At 48.1% G+C, this 25,637-nt stretch overlaps 1 protein-coding gene across 8 annotated transcripts in view; it reads left to right on the top strand.

Moving 5' to 3' along the window:
* PTPRF (protein tyrosine phosphatase receptor type F) overlaps nt 1-25,637 on the top strand; it is a 622,833-nt gene that overhangs the window by 495,746 nt on the left and 101,450 nt on the right. For all 8 annotated transcript variants that reach the window (XM_084635810.1, XM_084635808.1, XM_084635807.1 and 5 more), the window contains one exon: nt 16,001-16,111. In XM_084635810.1, coding sequence (XP_084491936.1) covers nt 16,001-16,111 — 111 coding nt within the window. The remainder of the gene's footprint in view (nt 1-16,000; nt 16,112-25,637) is intronic.

Here is a 25,637-nt window from a genome sequence, read left to right as displayed (position 1 = left end):
TCTGTGACTAACCTTTTCTTTTGGTCCTGCTACTACAAAACCTGTCCTTTCTGTCCATGCCTACCATAATTACTCAGCCACAGAGAGATGATTCTATTAGTTATCCAGTATTCTTAGCTCCAGATGTTATCTCTCCGCCCTTCAGGAGAAGCCCTGGCTGATGGGCCAGTCCCAGAGTTCTGTTACACTGTTCAGAGAGACATGGAACCAGCGAGTGATTGGCATGTTAAACAACAGGTGGATAAGGAATGACAACCACTCTAAGTCTGAGGAAATGATGCCTTGTCCTCTGTTTTCAAAGTATAAAACACGATGTTAGTTTTCTGTATTGCTCTGGAGTCGAGCTTAATCAATCTCTCAGAGAGTCTTTTGGCTGTTCTCTCCTGCCATGGTAGATGTGTGGAGCAGGACATGCAGAGTTTCATGGGGACATTAGCACTTCATAGGTGATGTACCAGGGCCATGGATAACACCAGAAATGATAAAGAGACACGATCAGCTTTAGCATTCCCTTTCATTAACCTGTCTTTGTTACCACACTACTGTCACAGGTAACACCTAAGATTCCTATATGTGAGGGAGAGTACAGGGAAGGGAAGTATTTTCCTTCGTTCTTTTGGTGTGTGTTTGTGCTTTTGATGGTGCTTTGTGTATGGTCTTCTTTACTGTTTTCCTTGTTGTTTCTCTGGGGTTTTCACTCTCAAAAAGGGGGGAAACAAATATTTTTTAAAATGTAGAATGTGATTGTAAAACCCAGACGTTGGCAGGGAGACACAGGTGGGTAACTATTGGAATAGTTTGTCACTCATTGCACACGAGTAGACTGACTGGTCTTCAAGTGGACTCTGTCCCTTCAGAACTACACAAATCAGTATTCCTCCTAGTTAGTATTGTAGTTCACAGCTGATACTGAACCATGAAGATTTGTGGGATCCTTCCCAATAGCTGGCCCGGAGAGCTCAGAGCCATCCAAGACCCGCTAATGTACCAGGAGCCCAAAAGAGCCACTGCGTGTACTCCATACCTCCCTTTTCTACTGTTTGCCCACATTCAGGTCCAGTGACATCGCCAGCTGTCTCTTCGGTGTATATCAGAGTGCACAGGCATCCAAAACAGGTCCCTAACAAGCCAGTCATCAGGGTCTGGGATGGAATGAACATAGCGAGCACGGACAAGGAAATTATGTTTGTAGTTATCGTGTTTGCATAATTGGCGCCACTGATGGGCTGGGTGCATTTGTCTACAATAGCTGGAATTTGACTGCATTATAAAGTACAAAGTCCGTAGTACTGCATGAGCCAAAGAATACTAGAAATGTTGCTTTTATTTATTTGCTTGTCAGAGACTTTTTAAAAAGTGTTTGGAGTCTGAGTCCATCCCAATGTTCCTTCGTGAGCACAGATTCTTTAGGGGAATTTACCACAGCATCAAACTCTTGCCATCTCCTCAGGTCAGATTCTCAGTCCACATCCTGCTGTCCCCACTCCTTCAGGCCAGCCCTTAAAAATCCGTCTCTAGTGCTTCTGGAGGATCGTGGGTGGAGTGCTCTCCCCAGCCCCAGAGACAGCGCACCACATGAGGCTGGCATGTCTGCAATGCCTTCTGTCCTTTGGAAAGGTGCACTCTGATGGATCGGTAAGGATTATCACAAGCCCAGTAGGATCCCCTGATAGCTGCGCTGTAAAACTCCCCTTGCAGCTTTCACTTGATGAGAACTGTTTTCCCACATCCAAAAAGTGACTGAAGCAAACTGGAGACCACAGTCCAGACACTGATCAGATTTTTTCCCATACTTGTTTTATACATGGCTTTTTGCTCTGTTACTTTATTCCGTTTTCATTAGCATTATTGACATGATCAGACGTCAAGGCCAAAACATAGTAAGTGTCAGTGTCTAAGGCAAGTTTTAGAGCCATAATGGAGTGGGTGGGTTTATGTCACATCTCTCTTTCACATCCTGGAGCCGTTTCTGCAGCTGACCCTTAGCCCAGAGTTAGAATTTGTTCTCTCCTCTCTTTGTATTGCTATGTATAAAGCACAGGGGGCAGCTACTTTTCATTTGCTGCCAGCGAGAGGGTTTCTGTTTGAATGGAGCAGAAGCCAGCGTGGCTCCGTTTCACTGATTTCCATTGGAAATGCTCCAGCCAAAGCGCCGGATGTCAGCAAGAAGTGATCCACAGAAACAGGGTCTTTAAATTACTTTAGACAAAGTCCTGGATTTACCAAAGTCCAGTGTTTCACCACCCTCCTAATGAAAAAGTTTTTCCTAATATCCAACCTAAACCTACCCCATACAACTTGAGACCATTACTCCTTGTTCTGACATCTGCTACCACTGAGAACAGTCTAGAGCCATCCTCTTTGGAACCCCCTTTCAGGTAGTTGAAAGCAGCTATCAAATCCCCCCTCATTCTTCTCTTCCGCAGACTAAACAATCCCCATTCCCTCAGCCTCTCCTCATAAGTCATGTGTTCCAGTCCCCTAATCATTTTTGTTGCCCTCCGCTGGATGCTTTCCAATTTTTCCACATCCTTCTTGTAGTGTGGGACCCAAAACTGGACACAGTACTCCAGATGAGGCCTCACCAATGTCGACTAGAGGGGAACGATCACATCCCTCGATCTGCTGGCAATGCCCCTACATATACACCCCAAAATGCCACTGGCCTTCTTGGCAACAAGGGCACACTGTTGACTCCTATCCAGCTTCTCGTCCACTGTAACCCCTAGGTCCTTTTCTGCAGAACTGCTGCCTAGCCATTCGGTCCCTAGTCTGTAGCGGTGCATGGGATTCTTCCGTCCTAAGTGCAGGACTCTGCACTTGTCCTTGTTGAACTTCATCAAATTTTATTGGCTCAATCCTCTAATTTGTCTAGGTCCCTCTGTATCCTATCCCTACCCTCCAGCGTATCTACCTCTCCTCCCAGTTTAGTGTCATATGCAAACTTGCTGAGGGTGCAATCCACACCATCCTCCAGATCATGAATGAAGATATTGAACAAAACCGGCCCCAGGACCGACCCTTGGGGCACTCCACTTGATACCGGCTGCCAACTAGATGTGGAGCCATTGATCACTACGCATTGAGCCTGACAATCTAGCCAGCTTTCTTTCTATCCACCTTATCGTCCATTCATCCAGCCCATACTTCTTTAACTTACTGGCAAGAATACTGTGGGAGACCGTGTCAAAAGCTTTGCTAAAGTCAAGGAACAATACGTCCACTGCTTTCCCCTCATCCACAGAGCCAGTTATCTTGTCATAGAAGGCAATTAGATTAATCAGGCATGACTTGCCCTTGGTGAATCCATGCTGACTGTTCCTGATCACTTTTGTCTCCTCTAAGTGCTTCAGAATTGATTCCTTGAGGACCTGCTCCATGATTTTTCCAGGGACTGAGGTGAGGCTGACTGGCCTGTAGTTCCCAGGATCCTCCTTCTTCCCTTTTTTAAAGATGGGCACTACATTAGCCTTTTTCCAGTCATCCGGGACTTCCCCCGATTGCCATGAGTTTTCAAAGATAATGGCCAATGGCTCTGCAATCACATCCGCCAACTCCTTCAGCACTCTCGGATGCAACTCGTCCGGTCCCATGGACTTGTGCTCGTTCAGCTTTTCTAAATAGTCCCGAACCACTTCTTTCTCCACAGAGGGCTGGTCACCTCCTCCCCATGCTGTGCTGCTCAGTGCAGTAGTCTGGGAGCTGACCTTGTTCGTGAAGACAGAGGCAAAAAAAGCATTGAGTACATTAGCTTTTTCTACATCCTCTGTCACTAGGTTGCCTCCCTCATTCAATAAGGGGCCCACACTTTCCTTGACTTTCTTCTTGTTGCTAACATACCTGAAGAAACCCTTCTTGTTACTCTTAACATCTCTTGCTAGCTGCAACTCCAAGTGTGATTTGGCCTTCCTGATTTCACTCCTGCATGCCTGAGCAATATTTTTATACTCTTCCCTGGTCATTTGTCCAATCTTCCACTTCTTGTAAGCTTCTTTTTTGTGTTTAAGATCAGCAAGGATTTCACTGTTAAGCCAAGCTGGTCGCCTGCCATATTTACTATTCTTTCTACACATCGGGATAGTTTGTCCCTGTAACCTCAATAAGGATTCTTTAAAATACAGCCAGCTCTCCTGGACTCCTTTCCCCCTCATGTTATTCTCCCAGGGGATCCTGCCCATCAGTTCCCTGAGGGAGTCAAAGTCTGCTTTTCTGAAGTCCAGGGTCCGTATTCTGCTGCTCTCCTTTCTTCCCTGTGTCAGGATCCTGAACTCAACCATCTCATGGTCACTGCCTGCCAGGTTCCCATCCACTTTAGCTTCCCCTACTAATTCTTCCCTGTTTGTGAGCAGCTGGTCAAGAAGAGCTCTGCCCCTAGTTGGTTCCTCCAGCACTTGCACCAGGAAGTTGTCCCCTACAATTTCCAAAAACTTCCTGGATTGTCTGTGCACCGCTGTATTGCTCTCCCAGCAGATATCAGGGTGATTGAAGTCCCCCATGAGAACCAGGGCGTGCGATCTAGTAACTTCTGTTAGTTGCCGGAAGAAAGCCTCATCCACCTCATCCCCCTGGTCCGGTGGTCTACAGCAGACTCCCACCACAACGTCACCCTTGTTGCTCACACTTCTAAATTTAATCCAGAGACACTCAGGTTTTTCTGCAGTTTCATACTTGAGCTCTGAGCAGTCATACTTCTCCCTTACACACAATGCAACTCCCCCACCTTTTCTGCCCTGCCTGTCCTTCCTGAACAGTTTATATCCATCCATGACAGTACTCCAGTCATGTGAGTTATCCCACCAAGTCTCTGTTATTCCAATCACATCATAATTCCTTGACTGTGCCAGGACTTCCAGTTCTCCCTGCTTGTTTCCCAGGAATTCCTCTCTCTATGTTGTGCCTTGTAGTGAGGGGAAATGTAGGGCACCAGCCTCAGCACTATGGATTGTTCTGCTCACCAAATGGCTGACATGGAAAGCAACTGCGGAGGAAGCCACACATTGGATTTCTCTCTTGTGGAGGACGTGGATGGGGAGGAGTAGGGTAACTAGGTGCCCAGGGATGCCAGGTGGGTGAAATTCCATCTCCTCTAGAGCCGCTGGTTGAGAAAGGACAGTGTCTGTGTCAGAAGCTGGGATCGATTAGCACCAGCATTGTGACCCTCTTCCTTACATACATTCAGCGGTGAGTTCTCTGACTCCTGGGCATTTCACTTGTGTTCATCCTCGTAGTCCAGGGAAAAGATAAAATTCTTCTTGTCTTTGAGCCCTCGTGGCTGAGTCCAGGAGTTCCCCTGCTACTAAAACTGGGGTGCACGTGTGCCTGGGAGAGCTCCGTGTTCAACGTCTGCAGAAAAGTAGGCCCTAGAGAAGCTGCGCAGGGGTCCCGGTGGAGCAGCACAGCCTTTCCTCCTGTCTGTTTCAGCGTTAGGGTTTCAGAGAGTTAAACTTGTCTTGGAGCTAGAGAGCTTTTTACAGAGCGTTACCGGTGGAGGGAGTGGAGCCCAGTCTGCCCCAGCGTATCTGCCAGCCTGATGGCCTTATCAGGATCTTCCTTCCCCATGTTCTCACAATGCGCTTTTTAAATGCCACTTTTAAGCACTATCATTCCAGCTAATGATGTTCCCTAAGCAGCACGACTCTATTTGAATAGATAGGAATCTCGGAGAGCGGCTGCGGGGCTGTCGTCTGCGCCCATGTTGAAGGAGAAAAAAAGAAAACTCCAAAATGAAGACATTGGCACGGGGGCCTGAGTGCAGAAGAAAGAGCTGCTTGTCAATCAGCAGCAGCCATTTCTTCCCTCAGCTCCAGAAAGTCCAGCCTCATCCCTGGCCCCGGAGAGCAGCCAGGGGCTCTACTCAGAGCTTGCAGCTCTCTGCTGTGCTGTAATGGGCCTGAGCTGTGATCAAGATCAGCTTATCACAACCAGTGCCTCTCCTAGCAACCTGTGCTCCTCCTGCCCATGGTGGAGAGGGGCTGGAGACAGAGCCCTGCTTGGGAGGCAGGCTGAGAGGGGCAGTGCCTGCAGGAAGAGGCTTTGCTTCCATGTCAGTGTAGAGCAGCATAGCCTGACACCCATTTCTAGTGTCAGCTGCTTGCCGCTCCTCCCTACTCAGCTCAGACCCTCTGGCTGGGAGTCTCTCTCGCCAGTGGAAAAGCTGGAAGGCGTAGTAATGTGCTCCCTCATTCCTTCAGTGATGCCGTGTTTGTTGTTCGTGTTTTAGGGCTTACCTCCAGGTGTGGTGCTTGCTAGGGCAGGTAGCCCCACGTACGTCAGTGACCTCAGCCAGAGTCCTCCATGTAGCAAGTGCTGCCCAGGAGTGAGTGTTTGCAGGATTGGGCCCTGAGACGTGTTTCAACATCATTTTTTTAAAAAGCATTTTTTTTTAAATCCGGTCACATTTTCTTTGTCTAATCAGCAGTGTGGCTGTCATCTCACTTGGGAGGTGGGGCCAGGTGTCTGCCCTCTAAATCCTGTCTAGCGGGAGCCCCGATGGGTGACAATGATGGTAATGATTAACGTTTATTGGGCAGCTGTTAGCCCCCTAGATTTCAAAACACTCTCTGAAGGCAGGTCAAGGTCGGTGTCATTTTTCCAGGTGTACAGAGAGAGCTGTTGAGGTGGAGAAAGGGGAAGAGACTTGTCCAAGGTCACTCAGAGAGTCAATGGCAAAGGTCTCCAGATTCCCAGCCCTGTGCCCTTGCTATAGGGTAGCAGAGCATAGAGGAAACGACTGACGGGGCTTTCCCAGCACCAGCAGGTGAGTAAATGGTTAATCGTTGATTTGACAACTGTCAGTCAGAGTAGTTGCAAAGAACGGATAGAATTTGTCAGTGCTTGGAAACTCCCTCATCTCAGCAACTTCCATCAGCTCTGCAGATGAGGGCTGGTCAGGACCCATTCAGTCCTTCAGCCCCGCCCGGATTGTTCCCTGTGGTAGGTTTTCTAGTGCCTTATGCAAACTAAATGTGAATTTCTCAAGTGATGAGGCTCCCACTGCCTGGGGATTTTCCTCCTCCTCAGCCTATATTGTTCCCCTTTCCCCAGCTATGGCCTTGCCCCCTCTTCAGATAACTAATAATCCTCTGTGGCATGCACACCCTGCAGATATTTGGGAACATGTACATCTCCCTGTGTCTATCACTTCACCATTTGTTTTCCCACTAGAAAAACGACGCTGGCAGCCCTGCTGGTTGCCATCACAGTATCACGATGGGGCAGCTTCCTGTTATTGTTAATTATATTGCAGACTTTTTACATTTGTTTAGCGGCGATTTTGTTTTTGTAGCGGTCAGAAACTCTTCTCTGGCACAGACTGGAGGTTTCCTTTTACCTCCTTTGTCTCCTGCGACCTCTCAAGCGTTCTCCATGCAGTGCTCTGTAGCCCTGGTCACTGTTGTCTCTGCATGCCCATAGCTATACTGAACACATCTCGAGTTGGTTGTAGAGTGGCCGGAGGAGTCTGTAGACTTGTGCTGAAGCACACGCTGAAAGTGGTGTTCTCAGAACCACGCCCCTGGCCACACTGTGATAGAGTTTCATCTGCAACATAGAATCATAGAATCATAGAATATCAGGGTTGGAAGGGACCCCAGAAGGTCATCTAGTCCAACCCCCTGCTCAAAGCAGGACCAATTCCCAGTTAAATCATCCCAGCCAGGGCTTTGTCAAGCCTGACCTTAAAAACCTCTAAGGAAGGAGATTCTACCACCTCCCTAGGTAACGCATTCCAGTGTTTCACCACCCTCTTAGTGAAAAAGTTTTTCCTAATATCCAATCTAAACCTCCCCCACTGCAACTTGAGACCATTACTCCTCGTTCTGTCATCTGCTACCATTGAGAACAGTCTAGAGCCATCCTCTTTGGAACCCCCTTTCAGGTAGTTGAAAGCAGCTATCAAATCCCCCCTCATTCTTCTCTTCTGCAGGCTAAACAATCCCAGCTCCCTCAGCCTCTCCTCATAAGTCATGTGTTCCAGTCCCCTAATCATTTTTGTTGCCCTTCGCTGGACTCTCTCCAATTTATCCACATCCTTCTTGAAGTGTGGGGCCCAAAACTGGACACAGTACTCCAGATGAGGCCTCACCAATGTCGAATAGAGGGGAACGATCACGTCCCTCGATCTGCTCGCTATGCCCCTACTTATACATCCCAAAATGCCATTGGCCTTCTTGGCAACAAGGGCACACTGCTGATTCATATCCAGCTTCTCGTCCACTGTCACCCCTAGGTCCTTTTCTGCAGAACTGCTGCCTAGCCATTCGGTCCCTAGTCTGTAGCTGTGCATTGGGTTCTTCCGTCCTAAGTGCAGGACCCTGCACTTATCCTTATTGAACCTCATCAGATTCCTTTTGGCCCAATCTTCCAATTGGTCTAGGTCCTTCTGTATCCTATCCCTCCCCTCCAGCGTATCTACCACTCCTCCCAGTTTAGTATCATCCGCAAATTTGCTGAGAGTGCAATCCACACCATCCTCCAGATCATTTATGAAGATATTGAATAAAACCGGCCCCAGGACCGACCCTTGGGGCACTCCACTTGATACCGGCTGCCAACTAGACATGGAGCCATTGATCACTACCCGTTGAGCCCGACAATTTAGCCAGCTTTCTACCCACCTTATAGTGCATTCATCCAGCCCATACTTCCTTAACTTGCTGACAAGAATACTATGGGAGACCGTGTCAAAAGCTTTGCTAAAGTCAAGAAACAATACATCCACTGCTTTCCCTTCATCCACAGAACCAGTAATCTCATCATAAAAGGCGATTAGATTAGTCAGGCATGACCTTCCCTTGGTGAATCCATGCTGGCTGTTCCTGATCACTTTCCTCTCATGCAAGTGCTTCAGGATTGATTCTTTGAGGACCTGCTCCATGATTTTTCCAGGGACTGAGGTGAGGCTGACTGGCCTGTAGTTCCCAGGATCTTCCTTCTTCCCTTTTTTAAAGATTGGCACTACATTAGCCTTTTTCCAGTCATCCGGGACTTCCCCGGTTCGCCACGAGTTTTCAAAGATAATGGCCAGTGGCTCTGCAATCACAGCCGCCAATTCCTTCAGCACTCTCGGATGCAACTCGTCCGGCCCCATGGACTTGTGCACGTCCAGCTTTTCTAAATAGTCCCTAACCGCCTCTATCTCCACAGAGGGCTGGCCATCTCTTCCCCATTTTGTGATGCCCAGCGCAGCAGTCTGGGAGCTGACCTTGTTAGTGAAAACAGAGGCAAAAAAAGCATTGAGTACATTAGCTTTTTCCACATCCTCTGTCACTAGGTTGCCTCCCTCATTCAGTAAGGGGCCCACACATTCCTTGGCTTTCTTCTTGTTGCCAACATACCTGAAGAAACCCTTCTTGTTACTCTTGACATCTCTGGCTAGCTGCAGCTCCAGGTGCGATTTGGCCCTCCTGATAACATTCCTACATGCCCGAGCAATATTTTTATACTCTTCCCTGGTCATATGTCCAACCTTCCACTTCTTGTAAGCTTCTTTTTTATGTTTAAGATCCGCTAGGATTTCACCATTAAGCCAAGTTGGTCGCCTGCCATATTTACTATTCTTTCGACTCATCGGGATGGTTTGTCCCTGTAACCTCAACAGGGATTCCTTGAAATACAGCCAGCTCTCCTGGACTCCTTTCCCCTTCAAGTTAGTCCCCCAGGGGATCCTGGCCATCCGTTCCCTGAGGGAGTCGAAGTCTGCTTTCCTGAAGTCCAGGGTCCGTATCCTGCTGCTTACCTTTGTTCCCTGCGTCAGGATCCTGAACTCAACCAACTCATGGTCACTGCCTCCCAGATTCCCATCCACTTTTGCTTCCCCCACTAATTCTACCCGGTTTGTGAGCAGCAGGTCAAGAAAAGCACCCCCCCTAGTTGGCTCCTCTAGCACTTGCGCCAGGAAATTGTCCCCTACGCTTTCCAAAAACTTCCTGGATTGTCTATGCACCGCTGTATTGCTCCCCCAGCAGATATCAGGAAAATTAAAGTCACCCATGAGAATCAGGGCATGCGATCTAGTAGCTTCCGTGAGCTGCCGGAAGAAAGCCTCATCCACCTCATCCCCCTGGTCCGGTGGTCTATAGCAGACTCCCACCACTACATCACTCTTGTTGCACACACTTCTAAACTTAATCCAGAGACACTCAGGTTTTTCTGCAGTTTCGTACCGGAGCTCTGAGCAGTCATACTGCTCCCTTACATACAGTGCTACTCCCCCACCTTTTCTGCCCTGCCTGTCCTTCCTGAACAGTTTATAACCATCCATGACAGTACTCCAGTCATATGAGTTATCCCACCAAGTCTCTGTTATTCCGATCACGTCATAGTTCCTTGACATCACCAGGACCTCCAGTTCTCCCTGCTTGTTTCCAAGGCTTTGTGCATTTGTATATAAGCACTTGAGATAACCTGTTGATCGCCCCTCATTGCCAGTATGAGGCAGGAGCCCTCCCCTCACAGACATTCCTGCCTGTGCTTCCTCCCGGTATCCCGCTTTCCCACTTACCTCAGGGCTTTGGTATCCTTCCCCCGGTGAACCTAGTTTAAAGCCCTCCTCACTAGGTTAGCCAGCCTGCTGGCAAAGATGCTCTTCCCTCTCTTCGTAAGATGGAGCCCGTCTCTACCCAGCACTCCTCCTTCATGGAACACCATCCCATGGTCAAAGAAACCAAAGCCTTCTCTCCGACACCATCTGCGTAGCCATTCGTTGACTTCCACGATTCGACGCTCCCTACCTAGTCCTCTTTGCAAGTCATTTCCTTCATTCCTCCTTTGCTTTTCTTTCCTCCCCCCCACCAGAGCTATGACATTTGAGTGTCTTGAGATTAAGCACCTGTAGATTAGCTAAGTAATGGTTAAGGAAAGTGGGAAGGTCATAAGTCTGCATTTGCATGTAAGCCCCAGTGAAGTTTACTTACCAGGCTAAATAACAAAGAGGATGTCTTCTTGTGTTGCCCTAACCCCCCTCCTGTCCTCAAACAAAACTCTCTCACCCGTGTTTACTGGTGCTTTCAACCCAAGCCAGCTGGCTTCTCGGTGTAGTCTGAAAAGAGAGGTGTATTTTCCACTGCATGCATCCGATGAACTGAGCTGGAGCTCACGAAAGCTTATGCTCAAATAAATTGGTTAGCCTTAAGGTGCCACAAGTCCTCCTTTTCTTTTTGCGGATACAGACTAACACGGCTGCTCCTCTGAACCCTAAAAAGGAAGTGTGAGACTTTCAGCTGGACTTGGTAACCTTAGTCCTGGAACCTCAAGGGGAGAGAAAAGGAGTACTTGTGGCACCTTAGAGACTAACCAATTTATTTGAGCATGAGCTTTCGTGAGCTACAGCTCACTTCATCGGATGCATACCGTGGAAACTGCAGCAGACTTTATATACACACAGAGAATATGAAACAATACCTCCTCCCACCCCACTGTCCTGCTGGTAATAGCTTATCTAAAGTGATCATCAGGTTGGGCCATTTCCAGCACAAATCCAGGTTTTCTCACCTTCCACCCCCCCACACAAATTCACCCTCCAGCTTTCACCCTGACCACACCACACGATCCATCGTCTACAGCCAAGCTCTGCGATACAACCGCATTTGCTCCAACCCCTCAGACAGAGACAAACACCTACAAGATCTCTGTCAAGCTTTCTTACAACTACAATACCCACCTGCGGAAGTAAAGAAACAGATTGATAGAGCCAGAAGAGTTCCCAGAAGTTACCTACTACAGGACAGACCTAACAAAGAAAATAACAGAACGCCACTAGCCGTCACCCTCAGCCCCCAACTAAAACCCCTCCAACGCATTATTAAGGATCTACAACCTATCCTAAAGGATGACCCAACACTCTCACAAATCTTGGGAGACAGGCCAGTCCTTGCCTACAGACAGCCCCGCAACCTGAAGCAAATACTCACCAACAACCACATACCACACAACAGAACCACTAACCCAGGAACTTATCCTTGCAACAAAGCCCGTTGCCAATTGTGCCCACATATCTATTCAGGGGACACCATCACAGGGCCTAATAACATCAGCCACAGTATCAGAGGCTCGTTCACCTGCACATCCACCAATGTGATATATGCCATCATGTGCCAGCAATGCCCCTCTGCCATTTACATTGGTCAAACTGGACCGTCTCTACGTAAAAGAATAAATGGACACAAATAAGATGTCAAGAATTATAACATTCATAAACCAGTCGGAGAACACTTCAATCTCTCTGGTCACGCAATTACAGACATGAAGGTCGCTATCTTAAAACAAAAAAACTTCAAATCCAGACTCCAGCGAGAAACTGCTGAATTGGAATTCATTTGCAAATTGGATACTATTAATTTAGGCTTAAATAGAGACTGGGAGTGGCTAAGTCATTATGCAAGGTAGCCTATTTCCCCTTGTTTCCCCCCCCCCCCCCCGATGTTCTGGTTTAACTTGGATTTAAACTTGGAGAGTGGTCAGTTTGGATGAGCTATTACCAGCAGGAGAGTGAGTTTGTGTGTGTATGGGGGTGGGGTGTGTGTGAGAAAACCTGGATTTGTGCTGGAAATGGCCCGCCTTGATTATCATGCACATTGTAGGGAGAGTGGTCACTTTGGATGAGCTATTACCAGCAGGATAGTGAGTTTGTTTGTTTGGTTTTTGGGAGGGGGGTGAGGGGGTGAGAGAACCTGGATTTGTGCAGGAAATGGCCCAACTTGATTATCATGCACATTGTGTAAAGAGTTGTCACTTTGGATGGGCTATCACCAGCAGGAGAGTGAATTTGTGTGGGGGGTGGAGGGTGAGAAAACCTGGATTTGTGCTGGAAATGGCCCAACCTGATGATCACTTTAGATAAGCTATTACCAGCAGGACAGTGGGGTGGGAGGAGGTATTGTTTCATATTCTCTGTGTGTATATAAAGTCTGCTGCAGTTTCCACGGTATGCATCCGATGAAGTGAGCTGTAGCTCACGAAAGCTCATGCTCAAATAAATTGGTTAGTCTCTAAGGTGCCACAAGGACTCCTTTTCTTTTTGCGAATACAGACTAACACGGCTGTTACTCTGAAACCTGTCAAGAGGAGAGGCAATTCTTGATTTAGTCATAAGTTGAGCAAAGGATCTGGTCCTCGAGGTGACTATAATGGAATTGCTCAGTAATAGCGACCACAATATAATTAAATGTAACATCCTTATAGGGGGAAAAATACTAAAGAAACCCACCACTGTATTGTTTAACTTCAGAAGGGGGAACTACACAAAAATAAGGAAGCTAGTTAAATGGAAATTAAAAGAAACAGTCACAAGAACGAATGAAATGCCTTCAAGCTGCAGAAAAACTTTTTAAAAACCTCATAAAGAGGCTGAAATTAAATGCAACCCCAATTTAAAAAAAAATAGAGGACCCCCCCACACACAATGACCCCTTGAAAAAATAAATCACTTGATACACTGCCCTGTTCGGTTCGGTCCCCCTGGGGCCTCTGGTGGTGGCCCCTGTTGGCAGACAGGAGACTGGGCTGGGTGGACCTTTGGTTTCACCCAGTCTGGCCATTCTCATGTTCTTTTAACCTGCCCACTTTGCGGTGAGGATGCAGGATAAATGGCTGCTGATAGTCCCCCAGGGCCTTCCCACGATCCCTCCCACCCCCCCACCCCCACTCCATGCGCCCAGACGGACAGAACCATTCTCCTGTAATTCACTGGGAAGGAATCCTAGAGCAGCTCCACTTCCTGCAGCGCAGAGAACCATGGGATATGCTCCTTGAAGTCCTAGTGACGCACGCAGGGGAGTGCTGTTCCAGCCACGACACAGCATTCTAGCTACGGCCTTGCAGTGTGGGGCTCTCGCCTGGGGTAAGCTAACCTGGGTGCTCAGCACCTGAGTTAACTCCGCAGTGAAGACACCCGAGCGAGTAATAGGAGGAAATTAAGAGGGAGGGTAAAATAGGCTAAATATCAGAGAGATTGTCCCGCCAGTGAGGCTGTTAGGTTGTGGCACACAGTCCCCGGGGAAGTGGTGGAAGCCCTATAATTTGGCATATTTACAGCTGAATTGGACAGAACACTAATACATTACAATCGGGAGCCATCCTGCACGGGCCCCTGGGCATGCACTAGATAACCTAATAGGTGTTCTCCATCTCTAGATTTTATTCTTCTCTCCAGCTTGTCAGGGCCGGGAAGCTTCCTTCCCTGCTGCCTGTCATGCTGCTGTCTGTTTGAAGATGTTTTTCACTGAGAGCATGTGGAAATCCAACATTTCCCCTGAATTCAGCAATAATGCACGAGAGATGTTGGGCTGGCCCGGCATTTTGAAGCGGTCCAGAGATCTCTGTGGTTTGGGGAAACGAGCATATTGAGTGAATGCAGTAGCGTGTTTTCTCTGTCTTGCTGAAGCCTCATTTTCAGCCCTAATGCAACAGCAAGGGCTTTGTGCATCATTTGTATTATGTGGCAGAACTCCAGGAAGTTCATTTTTTTCTCCATGACACACAGACTTCTGCTACAGTCTCAGTTTATCCTTCTAAATAATGCAGGTGGGTGGTGGTTGATTCACATCACTTTCTCTTCTCTTCTAATGATATGAAAACCCGAGTTTGACCTCCTCCACTTGAACTGAGAAAAAGGGAGATGGCAATTTCTGCAGCTATTCACAGTGCTGCTCTTCACAGTTATTCTGAACCGTGGCAGATGGAAATGGGTTCAAATTCTTACAAGCAAAGGGGTTAATGTTTTCTTCTAGTTCAAGTGTGTGGTTTGTGAGCAGAGTTCCCCTCTGACAAGCTGCTGGAGCCAGAAAAATCTGAGCACTTGGAGGTGCTTTAAAAATGATTTCCTTGTTGCCGTGGGAAAGCAGGCAGAGCAGCCGAGAGAGCCAGGTCTGGGCATTTGCCCGTAACAGTGGTGGGTTACTTTTTATTCTTGTCACCAGGTGTATTCTGGGTCTCTCTCATTTTCTCACCTCTTTCCTTCTAGGTTCCACCTGCAACTCAGTTAGCAGAGTTCAGGTTCAGCCAGATTTAGGTCCCATCCATACAAGGTGGAGAGCAGGCTTTGAACTGTTAAAGGGCATTCCAGCCAACCGGGTGCTGAACGTGGGTGGGACAGCCAGTGCAGATGTGGGTTGATCACAGTTCACCTGAGATGGTTGGAAATTACATACAAAGTGTTCAGGCGCAGAGTAGCCATAGCCTTGGTCTCACGTGCTTAGCGCGACTCTCGCTATGTTCTGGGGGCTGTTATCATTTGTACCCTTGGTGCGCCTGGCACTCTAGACATGTGACGAGATAACTTCTGGACCCTGAGACCGTACAGCCTGAGTGAGATATTCCCCGGGCGGGGAGTGGGAACAAAGGCAAGGGGAACTCTGTGATGTTCTTTGTTCCGCCTTTGTTCCGCAGATTGTTTGTTTTTGCTATTTGATACTGTCTGTAATCAGGTGAGAGAGTGAGGAAAGGACTGGCCTGGAGAGAGCTGATTAACGGCAAATCTAAAGATGTGGCTTTTGAGGAGGGATTTGGTGGAGAAGAGGGAGGCTGAGCAGGCGGCAGAGCCCTGGTTCTGTTCAGCAGAGGCCATGACTGTGGAGGAGTAGGAAGCAAACAGCCGTGGTTAGGCTACTTTTTGTTCAGCTGCTTTGATTAGAAAAATCTAATTTTAAAGTCTGGTAAAGGTCGTTTTATTAGACAGGAATCCTTTCCATCCAACACTGTAATTAACATGGAGATGTGTGTGTTCCTTATTTAAGCAGTGCATTTAAGTACCTGTGTCCATTGGAAAGGCATCAATAACTGGTTTTCGCATGCGATTTAAAAACAACTCACCCACAACAGCATGGACACCCTGGGGCTGCAGATAGGTACCACTGAGAGTCTGAGGGCTGCAGTTTGTGGTACATTTACCCAGGAAAGTTACTTTTCAAGTAGAGCCTGTGTTCCTCATGTGGTAAAACTGTTCAGTTGCCATGTCTGGACTTGCCGTAACCTGTGTTGTCTGTGTCTTCTTGTTTGTGCACAGGAGCTCTGCAAATAGAGAACAGTGAGGAGTCTGACCAAGGCAAATATGAATGTGTTGCAACCAACAGTGCAGGAACCCGCTACTCTGCTCCAGCTAACCTTTACGTTCGAGGTAAGAGCAGCTTCTCTCCCAGGGTCACTCTCTCCCTGTTTAATGAACTGTGTGGCTTTGCAATGAACAAGTATGTGGTCCTGTCTTTGTGCATCGATAACGCTTTGTGGATTGTGTGACTTGAGTGGCCATTTGCTCAAGATTTGACAGATTAAATCCAAACGCATGTTTGAATAACACCAGGCTTGACTCAAATTAGCAAGATCTGGAAATCCATCTTCACCAAGCTTGTGGGATGCTTCTGTTGTCAAAAGAGCTGAGCTAAGGCCAGAATTTTAATTCCTCTGAATTTCTTCACTTTGTGGCACAATTACTTAAGGGGAGGAGAGGTGTTTCAATCTCTCTTGTATAAAGACAAAGCTTCAGTGGAGAAGTCTAAAATAAAGTCCCATTTACCCACTAAGCCAAGGCTTGTCAATTGTGGATGAGCAGGTCTTTAGCCACCTGCTTTGGGGTGTTGAGCCTTAAAAACTAGAGACCAGAACAGCTTTTAGAAGTTTTCTCGGTCCATCTTGTAACTTCATTGAAGGTAGATCCTATGGGTATTAAAGATACACACTAAGAACCCTGCTGAAAATCAGTTGCTATTCATGCGAAGAAGCCACTTTCTAGTGGTTATTGTCTTGCCTTTTCTAAATTGTTGTTTTCAGAATACAAAAATGACCAGACTTTATGGCTGATGGACCTCTGGCCTAATTTATTTTTCTACATTAAATAAATCTGAATTACAAGTTTGGAAGGAGAGAGGGGCATTTTTAAATCGTTGATTAACTCTGTTCTGTTCATCAAGGGAAAAAAAGTGCTTCCCTGGTTGGGATCTGGTATCGCCAGAGCAACCAGGTCAGAAACCCTTGAAAACTGGTTTGGGATTTGCCCAAGGGGTGTGATGCTACGTAATGCTTTTTCAGAAGGTGTTTCGAACCCAACTTTATTTCCACATAGTAACTCAAGACACTGACAACTGTTGGTAAATGAAATCTCATCTTCATTTCTTCCTCTCTCTCTCCTTTGAGCACAACCCCCAAAGCCACCCCTTGGAAGCTACAAATGCTTTGGTCAGTGTGGAGAGAGGAGAGGATGATGATAAAACGTCACATGCTATGCGTTTGCTTCTAGGTTCCGCTTCGTGCCTTGTGCTTTTTTTGTTTGCTTCTAGGTGCTGCGTCTTGCATTGGATTCTTCGCTTATTTGCCAGGGGGCTCATTTTGCAGCATCATTTTGATTGTAAAAATCTTAGGCAAACTAAAGTGTCAGATTAAACATGCTCAGAAGATTAGAGCTTTCTCTGTGCAGTGGACCCACTCGTTTGACTCGTGCAGTATAATTATGGGTGATTTTAAACTCCCTGTATTCTTGTACATTCATTTTTCAGGCCAGCTTTAGTAAAATTCATCCCCAGGTTGTCCCTTCATACCCTGAAGGAGAGAGTGTTCATTTGAGTGTATCACACTGGATGTTGTTGCACTGACTTTGGGGGTATTTAGCCTTCGTGCCACAATAGCTGAGTGTTTTCCTTCCTGTACATAGGATCAATCCATGAAACGTACCCCATTGATCATAGAAATATTACGGAAAATACTGCTAGGAGGCTAGTATTTCAGCTGAATGCAGCAGCTTCTAGGGACGGAGAAACCTCGGCTTAAATCTTCCTGGTTTCCCATTCATGGATGTTCATTCTTTATTTACCAAGAGAATCCCTTAAGACTGTAAGAAATACAGGAAGCTACAGCACTTGGCTTGTCACACAGAAGGGGTTGCCTGGCCTGCATGTGCTTGGGGATGAAAATGGGTTTACACGTGGATGGGAGGATCCAGATGCTCCATAAAGAGAGTGCCCCAGATCTGTGCTCAGTTCATTGTCTGTTTACCAGTGCTTTCCTTTTGTGTGCATTTTGGACCAAGCCTCCTTTTATTGCACATCATCTTTACAATGTGAATCTCCAGCCTGCATGATCCTGATAAAGCCCTGCAATATAGAGAAGACCGGTTACTCCATAAATCGTCCACAGATGAAATTCCCCATATAATCCTGGTTCCTAGATAATATTTATGCATGAGGTATCTGATATCTACTGTTTTAAAAAACAAAATGTTCATCATGAATACATCAGTTGGTGGCTTCAACAAGTCAGCCAAACCAAGAACCATAGTTTATACCTTTATCAAACTGAATTGTTTTTCCCCTTGTCTCTCATGTCTGCATTGCAGAATAAAAAGAATCTCTTGTTTCTGCCCATGTGGTTATTGTGCTATGTTGTGGTTAGTTAGAAGAATTGGTAACTTTCAATGGAGTCCTTGGAAAGTGCCTACATATTTGCTAGAGAAGACATTAATTAATGCTAAATTACAGTGGAATTAAGTGTTCTAGCTACACCACTGCCACATGATGGTTTCATAATGATTGACCTTATTACAATGAATACCCAAGGAATTAGCTACTTACTGGAAAGTGGCTGAGTATTGCTTCTATTGTAGCTTTGTGAGCAGAGGTATTAATTTCCATCCAGTGGTAATTCTCAGGAGAGCTTGTGCCTGCTTTCATTTACAGCCTATTGTTTTTTTAATAGTTCAAATGTATGTTTGTCACTTGACTCCTGGGGTTTCTAGTTTTGGATCATTTCCTCCCCTTTCACAGCCCCCCAGGAAATCCTTTGTGGGAACCCTGGGTTACAAAGCACAAGCTCATTAGCATCTTTGTTACATCCTGACCCTCACACTAACAGAGGAAGTTCCTGGGTGCTGAGAGTGAGTATCCAGGCACTGCTCAGGGCTCCCCATATCACTAAAAGAGCAGGAGGAGGATGGAGCTGGCTACTCCGCAGCATCTTGCCTCTGAATCCTTCAGAGCCAGCACTTCAGCACAGATGGACTTCATTAAAAGTTAAAACATTTCCACACAAGGGATTTGTAAAGGAAAGTGGATGCATTTTCCTTCAAGCTATTATTTTCATTGTAATAAGTGTGCTGAAAAGCAGCCCTCAAAAGTGTTTTGCTTCTAAACTGACAGGTCTATCTGTCTGTAAAGAGTGCGCTCTGACAACGCCACACAGCGCAGCCCTGTGCTGTAAGCCTGACAGAGCACTTCACTCTGAATGGCTGGCTTTGACCCAAAAGGGTTGGCAGGAGATGTTTTGCACTCTCGGGAGAAGCAAAAGCATTGAAGACGATGCCAAAGAGAGGGGGATTGCAGGTCAGAGAGAGAGAATTTATAGTGCTCTCTGTGGAGGACAGCCTCACCTGGCCATTTTAGAACTGCACGTCCTGTCCAGGTGCACTTTCTGACACTCTGCTTTGATCCCTTGCCTAGTCTGTCAGAACAGATCGGGAGTCTCCAATGTGCTGTTATTACAGTAACGCCCCGGAGTCCTCTCCAGGGCCAGGGCACCCCATGGTGCTGAGAGCTGTGCAGACACATACGAAGTCATGTTTCTTACAGTCTGATTTTAGACAAGACACAGTACGTCAATGTAACAGCAGGAGCAAAGATGGGCGTACCAGTAGTATGACCATGTTATTACATCAATGAGTTGTGTGTCCAGCATAATGGCTCCAGTTCCCAGAAGAAATAAATTTCTTCCATCCTCCACTTGGCCTCCGGTTGCCTTCAGCTGCACACAGAGGCTTGTGAGTCAGCAAAGGGCTTTGCACTGCCATGCTGGCAGCATCGGGCAGGCTCCCCATGGCTCTCCTAGCTGTGGGATACAGTCTAAACATCTGAGTCTGCATGAATAGGCCCTTCCCTCTGGCCTCAGCCTCGGTCTATCCTGCAGATGAAATTGGCTTTAGCCTAATTTATACAAAGCCACTGGATGGGGAGGCTGCATGGGATAACGTCCTCTTAGAGCGTGACAGTATTCTCTAGACTTGACTCTGTGCTGCTGCTCGCGATAGTGTAACTGTAGGGTACCCTCATGTTTGATTAGGATATTCCATATTCAGACATCGTGTTCCGGGTAAAACAAAAATACCCGTTGTCCAGCAAATGGCCTTTGTTATAGATGCCACTTTTTGGACCTTCAGGGTATGGCTAGAGCAAGTTGGTGGTGACTGTGTAGGTGAGGCAGACACAGAAAATTTTCTACTACAAAGAGTCTGACACATACTGTACATTACAGAGCAGGAACCCGCAAAACTGGCTTTCAAAAAGACAGCTATAAATAAGAGCCCTGCTGCAGAATTATACATCAGTAAATTAAACAAGATCACAGTCAGTATAAATGGTATTATTATGATACCTGTATATTTTCCTGCTTTGTCTTTTAAACGGCTGGGCTGGTATTTAATTTGGAGGGGGTAGAATTTGCTTGGGGGCTGAGATTTGATCTGCCGAGTTTCACCCTGGAACCAAATTTAAACCAAAATAAAATTAGGATTGCAAATCGCTCTGGTCCTGGCAACAGTACTCCGATGAGAGCGCAGCTAATGTCTCCAGGCACGTGACGGGGGTCTCTGGAGCCCTCGCTGGGGCCAAGTCACCTAACCAACCCAACTGGCTGCCTGCCTGAGCCCATGATTTGCGTGTCTGTGAAGTGCTGAGCACATCACAGGCGCTGTGCACATCACAATAATGATGCTAGATGACAAAGGCTGGCCTGGAGCAACGGCAGCAGGATTTGAAGTATTTCAAACGGAAATGTTTTGCTTATCTAAAATTAAAACCAGCTGAAGTAGCAACAACAATCAAAGTTGAGGGCATTGCTGATGGGACAGTCAAAGCTGAGGGCATTGATCAAATGATCGGTGATCAAAGAAGAGGGTTCTTGAGAAAGGGGATAAAATGCCACCCCCACACCTACAGTACGTGCGCCGTGTCACTGCCCCTCTGATCCGGCGGAGCTGTACAAATCCAGAGAAGGGCCCTGGCAGTGGTCACGTACAAAGAGATGTTGCAAAGGTGAGGCCTGGTTAGCTTGGCCAGGAGAGAATGTATTACTGATAGAAATCTGTGAATTGCCATGTTGGACCGGACTGGTGGTCTGTGGCAGTGGCCAGCCCCAGATGTTCAGAGGAAGGAGCAGGAAGCCCTGCAGTAGCAGCTATGGAATGACCTGTCTGCAGGGAAAATTCCTTGCTCCCCCCAGGTAGCTGGAGTGTTGCCTGAACCATGAGGCAGAAGAGGTGGTTACATCCCTTTGAATGGTGGTTTTCAAACTTTGCTTCTGGGGACCCAGTTGAAGAAAATTGTTGGTGCCCGCGACCCAACGGAGCTGGGGATGAGAGGTCCCGGGGTGTGGGAAGGGGCTCTGGGCTGGGGCAGGGGGTTGGAGTGCGGGCGGGGGTCAGGGCTCTGGGCTGAGGGTGCAGGCTCTGGGGTGGGGCTGGGGATGAGGGGTTTGGGGCGTTGGAGGGGCTCAGGGCTGGGGGTGAGGGCTGTGGGGTGGGGCCGGGAATGAGTGGTTCAGGGTGTTGGAGGGGGCTCTGGGCTGGGGCAGGGGGTTGGGGTGCAGGAGGGGGTCAGGGCTCTGGGCTGAGGGTGCAGGCTCTGGGGTGGGGCTGGAGATGAGGGGTGGGGGGGGCTCAGGGCTGTAGCAGAGGGTGGGGGTGTGAGAGGGGGTCAGGGCTCTGGGCTGAGTGTGCAGGATATGGGGTGGGGCTGGGGATGAGAGGTTGGGATGCAGGAAGGGGCCCTGGTTTTGGGGGGCTCAGGGCTGGAGCCGGGGGTTGGGTTGTGGGCTTACCTCAGGCAGCTCCTGGTCAGCAGTGCAGCGGGGGTACAGAGGCAGGCTTCCCACCTGTCCTGGCACCGCAGACCGCGCTGCGCCCCGGAGCAGGTCATGCTCCTAGGCAGAGGTGAGCTAGCACCCCCCCCCCAGCTCCTATTGGCCGGTTCCTGGCCAACGGGAGTGCAGAGCCGGTTCTCAGGGCAGGGGCAGCATGCGGAGCCCTGTGGCCCCCCGGGACTAGGAGCCAGACCTGCTGCTGGTTGCTTCCAGGGCGCAGCGCGGTGTCGGAATAGGTAGGGACTAGCCTGCCTTAGCCAGGCAGCACCACTGATGGGACTTCTAACGACCCGGTCCATGGTGCTGACCAGAGCCACCGCGACCCAGTTCCTTTACTGGGTCACGACCCACAGTTTGAAAACCACTGCCTTTTAACACTCTTGGTGGCTTTTTGGTTTTTGAATGCACTACAACAACTCCGGATATTCCTGTTAACCATATAAACAGCCAGTCTCTCCTTCCAGCCTGCTAAGCTTATGGTCTCAACAATAGTGTGGCAATAAGTTCCATAGGCCAGCTGGGCTTCATGGGGAAAAGTATTTACAGCTTTCCCTTTGATCAGTTTGAAATTTGCCACCTTTCAATATCATTGTCCTCAAATGTCCCCTGGCTCTTGTGATGAGACAGGGAGAACAGCCGTTTCTGATGTACTTTCTCTGTCCTATTCATTATTTTGAATATTTTTATCATGCCCCCTCTTATTCATCTCGTCTTTAAGGCAAACCATCTTTTCAGTCTCTCATCATATGAGAGTTTTTCTGTGTCCCTAATAATAATTGTTGTTCAGTAAACAGTAGTTCTCCGCCCTTTTCTCAAAGCACTGTACAGATGTTAAATTAATAAACCTCACAACTGATGATTCCTTGCGAAGCCCTTTGCAGGTGAACAGTGCAATATAGGGACCATGTCTGATTATTTATAAAATGTGCTTTATGAAACAGGGAATCGAATTGGTTGATGTCCAAGGATGTGATACAACTGCTTGGGTAGGACTTGTTAGTTATTTTCCCTCCCTCATACAATATCTGGTATAAAGTATCATCTCACTGTACTCGCTAAACATCCCAGATCCTCTCATTTCCCATGCACAAAGGGATCCTCTCGTTTCCCATGCCACACGCAATGGATCCCTGAGCTTGTGCCACTGATTGTGTGCGGGAGTGTGTGTTCACTACAAGTGGGAAGGTACAGTTTGGTGTCTTGAGAATCCTATTTGTATCTCTCGGCTGTCTCTAATGCACCCAGCATTGTGGCTCCTGGACATCCTGTATTTGTGGGGGGAGGAGGGTCTTATTCTTAGTTCATCTGGGATAAAACAGCCAATTTCTCCTTGTGTAGTTCTCCACTGCTGAGAAGTGTGAAAAATGAAAGTCAGAGTACAAAGTGTGGCGTCCCTGGGGCTCAAAATACAGTTATGTGAATGAGCAGGATCAGGTTAATTCCCTCTGGGCTTTCCTAGTCTTCGTGGTTTCTGTCTTTAGACTGTAAGGTCTTTAGGCAGGGCCTGTTGATGTAAAGCGCTTTGAGATCTGCTGATGGGAAGTGCTCTGTAAGAGCGAGGTATTATTGTTCTGTATTTTATCGTGTACAGCACTGAATGCCCTATTGGTGCTCAGCAAATGCGGAGAATTCCCTGAGGAATGGCAATGCCAGTTGGACTTGAGCTCTCGTGGGGGTTAGAAACTCTTTGCTGCCCACCCTGCGGAGCCTTGGAAACCTACCAGCATTTTGTTAAGCTTGTGATCGTTGTTCTCAGCCCTGTATGGACATATCCTAGGCACAGGCCCCATCCCTACTGCAAGAGCCTACGCTCTCGGCTAAAATATCCAAAAGCAAAGACTCTTACAGTCCCTCTGTCTGCAGCAAGCTGCTGCGGTAAGAATATTGCGGCTGTTGCATAAAATGATCCTGTCTTGGAAGAGTCTGACCAGATTCAGTCAGCGTGGGAATTTCAGGGTTCGGCGTGCTGGAGCCACCTGATGGTCTGTGCTGGCAGGCATGTCTCTGACGTGGCCTTGATCTTTAGGCTTCCTCGCTGTCTCTCCCTGGATTGGGATTTTTTTCCGTCTGTGTGTGATTGGCTGCCCCCTAGTCATTCCCATTGTGATTTTACTTACATCAGTGTTCCCAGAAAGGCAGATGAGTTTGAATCTTGTCAGAATACTCAGGGTTCATGAGCAGGGCTGGCTCTAGGATTTTTGCCGCCCCAAGCAAAAAAAAATTTCGCCACCCCCCGCTTTTTTTCGTGCCCACCCCAGCTCCACCTTCCCAAAATCTCTGGCCCCACCTCCTCTCCTGGGTGTGCCACATATCCCCCCCCGCCATTGCTTTCTGCAGCTCTCCCCCACAACCACCTGCCCTCGCTCCCCTCCGCTCCGCCCGCTCCCCTGAACACGCCGCCGCTCCACTTCTCCCCCCTCCCTCTCAGGCGAGGGAGAGGCAGCGTGTCCAGGGGAGCGGGCGGAGCGGAGGGGAGCGAGGGTGCGGGGGGTAGAGGAACCTCTCCCCGCCCCAGCTCGCCTGCGTTCCACCACTGCCGCCTCCCCCGAGCGCTCCGCTGACAGGCTTCTCCCTCCCAGGCTTGCCACGCCAAACAGCTGTTTCGCGCGCGGCAAGCCTGGGAGGGAGGGGGAGGAGTGGGCGGCGATGGCGCGCCCAGGGGAGCAGGCGGAGGCAGGGGCACATTTCTAGGGGCAGCATGGCCAACGCTGGAATGCCGCCCCTCAAAATGTGCCGCTCAAGCACCCGCTTGTTTTGCTGGTGCCTAGAGCCGGCCCTGATCATGAGACACTGTGGACACGTGACAGGCACCACATCTCTAAATCCTCTGTGCCCTCATGGCACAAATTCCCCTGCGGTTTTCACTGTCACTATTCGGTGTCCAGTGCACTGGAGAAAGGTGACAGGCCTGTTGGTAAAACATACTGCCGCAGCCTAGGAGTGAGAGGGATAGAGACCTGCAGATAAGGGAGAATCGGAATGGGAGCTAGAAGGAGAATAAACTTTCAATTCTGTGTGTCTCAGCCTTTTTACAGACAAAGTAACAACAGCAGAAATTTAAATATTAGCCAAAGAAAGAAGAGAGAGCTTTCTGTCTGGGGCTTTCTCTTTTGCTAGTCTTTGGGAAGCAGCCTGCTGTTTATTTCCTATAGTCCATTAATATAGTAAGAGATTAAGAGATAATCCAGCAATTAGTGATGAGCAACAGCCTCGAAACTTGATCTTGTCTGGCACGCTAGAAAATAATCTGTTTGAACTAGCTTGTATCATGTGTGTCCCTTCACCTCTGTAATTGTAATCTGAAGGGTAAATACTTTTGGGAAAGCCATTGCCAGAGCAGCCAGCCCTCCAGACATGCTGACAAGCTCCCGATCCCCTCCAGCTACACCAGTGCAGCAAACATTGTGCCGACCTGAGATTTCAAAGGGGAAACCTGTTGATCCTCCGGTAGAACCAGCAGGCTTCAGTCTGCCTGCCCATCCTAAAGGCCAGGTCATATACAACTGTGATTCCTTGGAGACTGTAGATATCTAATGCACCCACCACTAAGGCATGCCGTGACCCACTGACAGACTACGGCTGCCACAGCTGCTGTGTTACTGGACCTAGCCATTAAACTAGGATTGTGGCCTTTGTACCCTCTTCTGACTGCCCTGGGCTGTCCTGCCCTGTTCAGTCACAGGGTTCAATTAAACCTACTTGTTTCCTCACCTTTATCACAGCTCCCTGGTACCCCCGTCTCATGATGCTGCCGCCAGTGTTAGTACACAGTGTGTTAACATATGGGCTGCAGGATTGTTTCCCTG

Source organism: Lepidochelys olivacea (assembly GCF_965140295.1).
Source record: "Lepidochelys olivacea isolate rLepOli2 genome assembly, chromosome: 8".
NCBI classification, from domain to species: Eukaryota; Metazoa; Chordata; order Testudines; family Cheloniidae; genus Lepidochelys; species Lepidochelys olivacea.
This window is presented reverse-complemented; position numbering and strand designations above follow the sequence as displayed.